The sequence below is a fragment of the Pyrgilauda ruficollis genome, unplaced genomic scaffold (genome assembly GCF_017590135.1).
Source record: "Pyrgilauda ruficollis isolate IOZ18807 unplaced genomic scaffold, ASM1759013v1 scaffold117, whole genome shotgun sequence".
NCBI classification, from domain to species: domain Eukaryota; kingdom Metazoa; phylum Chordata; class Aves; order Passeriformes; family Passeridae; genus Pyrgilauda; species Pyrgilauda ruficollis.
In genome coordinates this window covers 934,625-941,592 of record NW_024509988.1, presented here as the reverse complement: position 1 = coordinate 941,592, position 6,968 = coordinate 934,625, and the positions used below count along the sequence as shown (strand labels likewise).

At 66.1% G+C, this 6,968-nt stretch overlaps 2 protein-coding genes across 4 annotated transcripts in view; one reads left to right on the top strand and one right to left on the bottom strand.

Annotated features, from left to right (window-relative positions):
- The first annotated feature begins 2,391 nt into the window (after positions 1-2,391).
- On the top strand, positions 2,392-4,704 carry HAS3 (hyaluronan synthase 3). Its single transcript, XM_041484387.1, has 3 exons — positions 2,392-3,012; positions 3,531-3,632; positions 3,715-4,704. Exons 1-3 carry the CDS (start codon positions 2,392-2,394, stop codon positions 4,636-4,638), a joined length of 1,647 nt encoding a protein of 548 aa, XP_041340321.1. The 3' UTR covers positions 4,639-4,704.
- Positions 4,705-5,539: 835 nt separating this feature from the next.
- The window catches only part of CHTF8 (chromosome transmission fidelity factor 8), a 1,819-nt gene continuing 390 nt past the window's right edge, over positions 5,540-6,968 (bottom strand). Inside the window, exons 1-4 of one of the 3 annotated variants that reach the window (XR_005956549.1) lie at positions 6,670-6,922; positions 6,476-6,593; positions 5,956-6,407; positions 5,540-5,808 (exon numbers count right to left, since the gene is read on the bottom strand). Coding sequence is in view for 2 of the 3 variants with exons in the window: in XM_041484310.1 (XP_041340244.1) it covers positions 6,192-6,407; positions 6,476-6,593; positions 6,670-6,824 (489 nt within the window). In the remaining variant the exon portion in view is untranslated. Of the gene's footprint in view, positions 6,408-6,475; positions 6,594-6,669; positions 6,923-6,968 lie in introns of those variants that run through there. The other 2 variants (XM_041484319.1, XM_041484310.1) reach the window with 2 other exon arrangements.

The window sequence follows — 6,968 nt, the reverse complement described above, 5'->3', positions numbered from 1 at the left end:
AGCTCACGGGTGCCATCATGGTCATGTACCCTGTGTCTGCGGAGGGGTGGGCATCACCCCCAGGATGAGCCCTGAGCGGGGCAAGCAGCTGGCAGGGCCAGTGCTTCAGGCTCCCTCTGGCTGGGCAGCACCAAATGTGTGGCTGTCCCCAAGGGGAGTCAGGAGGGAGGGGAGTTCTGCTGCCTGCACCCCCAGACTGGAATTCTGTGGCCCTTTCTTGGCACTGTACTCACACCACAAGAATGCTGAAGAGTCTGGGGGCTCCCTCAGCACAGGGTTTGAGGATGGGCCCCTCTGGTGTGGCACCAAGACCCCTGGCTAAGAGACTGTGCAGGGTACTTGGCTGGGACCACCACTCACCACTATGTGCTCAGGGATACCCCAGTATCAGAGTCACCTCCTCCCTCCAGGCAGGGCTGCAGCACCATGGGCCCCATTCCTGCACTGGGAGCTGCTGCACACCCACAGTGTGGGGGGAGCAGAGTCCTCAGGGACCCAACTTGGTGGCCCCCTTGCTCCCCTGGCTCTGGGCAGCCCAGCCCCACTGTGCACAGCCCCAGGAGCCCATTTCCCAGCTGCCCTGTGTCCTGCCAAGTGTGGGGTGTCCAGCACCCCCATTCCCTGCAAGGCTGGGAGTCCTGGCCATGTCCCCACCCGGGGTGCTCCTGCTGCAGGGATCCCCTTTCCCAGCTCCTGGTGCTCCGAGCCTCCAGGCCCAGCCCCGGCATTACCTCACACCCAGCTCCCAGCACAGCAGGACACGGCTGGGCTGAGAAGCCCAAAAGTGCTGAAATTGAGCCCCGAGTCGAGGCCGTGCCTCCTACAGACTCAGAATGGCCCCTCCAGGAGCTGGTTGTCCCCTGCCATCAGGCTGGCACAGGGCAAGGTGCTGCTGTCCCCAGGATGACCCACTGGCCACAGGGACAGGGTGACACAGGTGGCTTATGCCGCGGGGGGACGGGTGGCACAGGAAGGTGACACGTGGGTGTCATGAGAGGGGTCCCCAGAGCGGGGCGGGGGGAGATGGAGTGGCCACTCCCTGTCCCTCGCCTGTCACTGGTTTGGGGGTGACAGGGTGACACCTTCCCAGTGCCTCCTCCACCCCGAGCGCCTGCCGGGGGTCCCTGGGGCTGGCTCCGAGCCCTGCCCGCGCCTGATGCCGGTGCCGGGTGATGGTCATGCCGGTTCCGGTGCAGGACCGGAGCCGCTGCCGGTGCCGCCGGTGTAGCAGCTGTGCCGTGATGCCTGTGATGGTGCCAGTGCCGGTGCAGCAGTGGTGCTGCTGATGCCGGTGCCGCCGGTGCCGCCGGTGCCGGTCATCACTCCCGCAGTGCGGGGCTGGGGCCGGTGCCAGGTACTGCCGGTGCGGGGCGGGTTCCCGGGGCTTGCGGGCGGAGCTGGAGCCGGTGCCGGTGCTGGTGCCGGGGGCGGTGCCGGCGGTGCCGGTGCCGGTGCCGGTGTCGGGCGGGGCCCCCGCGGGCTGCGGGCGGTGCCGGCCCCGCCGCGGTATAAAGGGGCCGCACGGGCCGGGCCGGGCGCACAGCGGCGGCGGCGGGTGGGGAGCGGCGGCACCACCACCGGCACCTCCACGGTGAGTCCCGGTCCCTCCTTCTCCCTCCCGGCCCGCTGGTGCCGGCTCGCGGTGCCCCCGCGGTGCTGTGAGACCGGCAGCACAGGAGGCTGCGGGGCCGGGGGTAACGGGCAGCCGGGAGCGCCGGGGGCTGCGGGACCGGGAGGAGCCGGGAGCGCCGGGGGCTGCGGGACCGGGGGTAAGCCGGAGGGGGCTGCCCGGGAGGTGCCGCCGGGGGTCCCTGGGGCCGGCTCCGCGCCCTGCCCGCACCCCGCACGTGCTCCTGCACCCCCGACCTGCCCGCACCCCCTGCCCGCGTCCCGGGGCGCCTCCGCAGTCCCGTCCTGCCCGCGCTGCTCGTCCCATCCCGCAGCGGGGTGCGGGTCTGGCCGCTGCCATCCCCGCAGCCGGGGGTCCCACCGCACGCGCTCGGGAAGGAGGAGGGCTCTGGGCGGCCGCGATTTCCCCGGGGACAGCCCGGTCCCTGACATCGCCGTGCCCTTCCCTGTCCTCCAGCCCAGCCATCGCCTGCGAGCAGCCGTGCTCCTGCTTGGGTGGATGGGGGGTGCTGGCACTGTACTCGGTGGGGTACTTGGGACCCCCGCACCTCACCTGGCACCACACAGAGCGGGGTGTGTGGGACCCCCGCACCTCCTCTGGCCCCTTGGAGGCGCTGGGAAGGTGTCACTCCCAAACCAGTGACCAGCGAGGGACAGGGTGGCCGTGGGGCAGCAGAGGAGCAGGGCCACCCCGCTTCTGCATTCTGGGTGACCTGACGGGGAGAATGCATCCCTGCCCTGATGGTGCCCCGTGTCCCCCAGATGCCAGGGAGCCTCTCCACGGCCCTGCGTGTCGTGGGGACCAGCCTCTTCGCCGTGGCGGTGCTGGGGGGAATCCTGGCCGCCTACGTCACAGGGTACCAGTTCATCCACACGGAGAAGCACTACCTCTCCTTCGGGCTCTACGGGGCCATCCTGGGGCTGCACCTCTTCATCCAGAGCCTCTTCGCCTTCCTGGAGCACCGGCGCATGCGGGGCGAGGGGCAGCCGGTGCGGCCGGGGCGCTCGGTGGCCCTCTGCATCGCCGCCTTCCAGGAGGATCCCGACTACCTGACCAAGTGCCTACGCTCCGTCAAGCGCATCGCCTTCCCCGACCTCAAAGTGGTGATGGTGGTGGACGGGAATGGCCCCGATGACACCTACATGCTGGACATCTTCCGCGACGTGATGGGCTCCGAGCACTCCGGCAGCTACGTCTGGAGGAGCAACTTCCACGCGTGGGGCGAGGGGGAGACGGAGGCCGGGCTGCGGGAAGGGCTGGCCCGTGTTCAGGCACTGGTCCGCAGCAACACCTACTCCTGCATCCTCCAGAAGTGGGGCGGGAAGCGGGAGGTGATGTACACGGCCTTCCGGGCGCTCGGAGACTCCGTGGACTATATCCAGGTGCGTGCATGGGCTAGGGGATGTGGGCAGTGAGATCCTGGGCAGAGGGGCTGTGGGTGGAAAGGGAGCAGTCCCAGGAATTCCCAGTAGCACCTGGGTGCCTGTCACTGGATCTGGCCCCTGAACTGGCCAAGAGCCACCAGGGCTGGGGGCCGCTGGCACTGGGGTGACTGAGGTGTTGACTGCTGCCCACACTGCTGCCCATGGGTGTCCCCTCACCTCCTCAGCACATGGCCTGCTATGGTGTCATCCCGTGGGACAGTGTGGCACGGGGTGCAAGGTCCCCACATGTGGTGACTGGGACAGGTCCTCCCTCGGTGCCAGCAGCCAGAGATGGGTGTCCTTTGCAGCGGTGCCCCAGTACCACCGGTGCTCTGCTCCCCTCCATCGCCTGCCGGTCTCCGGGGCTCTGCCTGGTCTCGCCGTCCATGGCTCAGGCTTGCCTGGCTGTGGGCTGGGCTGTCTGCCGGGCGCGCGTGGGCGGCGGGAGCGGGGCTCGACATTCCCTCTGCCCCCAGGTGTGTGACTCAGACACGGTGCTGGACCCCGCCTGCACCGCCGAGATGCTCCGCATCCTGGAGGCCGACCCCCACGTCGGTGGCGTCGGCGGCGATGTCCAGGTACCCTGGCACGAGGGAGGGCAGGGCTGGGGGCCCCAGGGGGCTGCAGCACTGCCGGGGCTCACATCCATCCCCTCCCCAGATCCTGAACAAGTACGACTCGTGGCTCTCCTTCCTGAGCAGCGTGCGGTACTGGATGGCCTTCAACGTGGAGCGCGCGTGCCAGTCGTACTTCGGGTGCGTGCAGTGCATCAGCGGCCCCCTGGGCATGTACCGCAACGCGCTGCTGCAGCAGTTCCTCGAGGACTGGTACCACCAGACCTTCCTGGGCAGCAAGTGCAGCTTCGGGGACGACCGGCACCTCACCAACCGCGTGCTCAGCCTGGGCTACCGGACCAAGTACACGGCTCGCTCCAAGTGCCTGACGGAGACGCCCACGCGGTACCTGCGCTGGCTCAACCAGCAGACCCGCTGGAGCAAGTCCTACTTCCGCGAGTGGCTCTACAACGCGCTCTGGTTCCACAAGCATCACCTCTGGATGACCTACGAGTCGGTGGTCACCGGCTTCTTCCCCTTCTTCCTCATCGCCACCGTCATCCAGCTCTTCTACCGCGGCCGCGTCTGGAACATCCTCCTGTTCCTGCTGACGGTGCAGCTGGTGGGTGTCATCAAGGCCACCTACGCCTGCTTCCTGCGCGGCAGTGCCGAGATGATCTTCATGTCCCTCTACGCCCTCCTCTACATGTCCAGCCTGCTGCCCGCCAAAATCTTCGCCATTGCCACCATCAACAAGTCGGGCTGGGGCACCTCAGGGCGCCGCACCATTGTGGTGAACTTCGTGGGGCTGCTGCCGGTGTCGGTGTGGGTGGCGGTGCTGCTGGGCGGGCTGGCCTACACCGCCTACAGCCAGGACCTCTTCAGCGAGACCGAGGTGGCCTTCCTCGTCTCAGGTGCCATCCTCTATGCCTGCTACTGGGTGGCCCTGCTCACCCTCTACCTGGCCATCGTCGCCCGCCGCTGCGGCAAGAGGCAGGAGCAGTGTGGGCTGGTCTTCACTGAGGTCTGACCGCGGGGTGGTCCCGTGCCAGGGCTGTCCCAGGTGCCTTGGTGATCTGACGTGTCAGGGTAACCACCGCCGTCCCCTCTTCCCCGTCCCGGAACCACCAGGTGCTGGGGTGATCCCACGTGCTGGAGTGAACACCCCCAGACCCCTTTTTCCCAATCCCGGAGCTGCTGGGCAGCGCTGAGCGCTCCCAGCCCTTGGCATTTCTCATCAGATCTTGAAATCTTGCTTTCTTTCTTTATATTAAGATGCAAACTTTTCCTATATTTTCATTTTTCCATCCCAAGCTGGCCACAGAGAAGCCGAGCCAGGGCTGCCCATCACCCAGCCAGGTGCTGCCAGCTACATCCCAGCTGTGCCCTATGGAGCATCCTGGTGTGGAGCGCCGCTGGCCGCGCTCCCCACACCCCACTCCAGAACCTTCCACCCTTCGGTGCTTTTTACAGGGATTCCAGTCCCAGCTCCGTGGTGCTACAGCCCTTCCCACCCCCAGGACACACAGCCTCTGCCAGCACGGTGCCAGCACTGCCGGCTGGTGCTGCCTCTGCCCCACGGCTGCGTGCCGGCACGTACCCAGGGGCAGCCCCCCAGGCCTGCCGGGGGGTCTGGCTGCTCCAGGAGGGCAGCAGGTTCCTTCAGCTTTGCCAAAGAGCCAAGGGGGGGATCCTGGCATGGAGAAACTGGGAAAACTGGGGGGCTGTGTGCCGGCCGGAGCGTTGCTGGAGACCCTTTGGGTCTCTGGCCCCATCACTCCCACCCTGCTACCTTCCCAGCAGTGGGAAGATGGGGATTTAGGCAAGGTGCTTCCCAACTTTCCCCTCCCCAGGGAATTCACCTGTGGGTCCTTTTTTCAGGACTTGGAAAAAAAATCCCTTTCTACGATGGAGCTTTTAGCTGGTTTTTGTTTAATTTAATACAAGGTTTTTTAGAAGACTTTTGTAGCTCTTTGGTATTGTCGCAGATGGTTTGTAAATCTATTTATTTTTGAACCTGCCAGGGGAATTTTTTTCCATATTTCGGGTGGAAAAGGCTGGTTTTTATATCTTGACGGAGTTGTGGAAATAAAGACTTGAAGTGAGGACACATGGTGTGTTTTGGGGAGGGTCCCTGAACCCCCTGCCCGACTCAAGGGAGGCTGGTCCTGAGTCCCTGCGTGGCACTGGTGTCCTACAGCTGCAGGGAGGGGGTAGAAGGAGACATCTCCACAATGGCACCTCCATGGATCCCTGGGACCACAGTGGGTCCCTGGGACCTGCTGGACACCGTGGGCAGCCCCTGGGTGGGACACCCCTGCCCAGGCTCACAGAAGTCCCTACCTACCAGGAGCCATGTCCCCTGCGGTGATCTATAGGGTCTGTGGCCAAGAGCTTGGTTGAGCTCTGAAAATAGTCATTCTGGGGGGGACAAGTGACCCAGGAAGGGCTCTGGGTGCCCAGACACAGGACCCAGCAGTGCCAGAGTCCCCTGTGCAGGAGAGGGATGAGGTCCTGGATCTCCCCAAGTCCCTGCTGCTCCTTCCAGCAGCAAACCACAGTTCAGAGCCCACATCCTTCCCCTCAGACCTTCTTGGGCACGTGGGTGATGATGGGCTTGGGGCGGGTTTTGAAGAGCAGTTTGGTTTTGATGAGGGCAGTAACGGTGTAGTGGCCGTGGGGCCCCACGGGGCTGGGCTGGGAGGCTCCTCCCTGCTTCACCAGCACGGCAAACGGCTTCTCCAGCTGCACCACCTTCCCGTAGAGGATGTGGTGGCCCACGATGAGCACAGGGACGCCCTGGGGAGAGCGGAGGGTGAGGCTGGGCTGGACTGTCCCCGGCAGGTGCCGGCGCTGTCCCGTCTCACCTCACAGGTGTAGTGCAGGTCTCCTAGCAGGCTCCCGGCCAGCTCCCCGCTCTGCCGGGGCTCCACCTCGCCCTGCAGCTCCAGCAGCACCCACTGTGCCAGGGCCCCCGTGCCACCGCTGGGGGAGAGATGGGGAGGGTCACCCGGGCCCCGGCAGGCACAGGGGCAGCGGGGACGGGACCCACGGGGCTCACCTGGAGATGACGATCTGCACCATGCCGGGCCCTGCCAGGGGCTGCGGAGACACGGTCAGGACAGGGGCAGCGGGCAGGGGAGCAGGAGCCCCTGGCCCTTCCCCTCTGGGGACCCCAGGATGAACTTCTGCCCCCGTGCCCCACAGAGCCCCCATGCACAGACCCCGTTCTGGGCCCACAGATCCTGAGATCCATCCCCCAGGCACTACAGAATGTCACCAGGCCCTTCAGCCCCCCGGTCCCCACAGACCCCCAGGCCCTACTGCCCCCCAGATCCAGCCCCCAGACCCCCAACACCC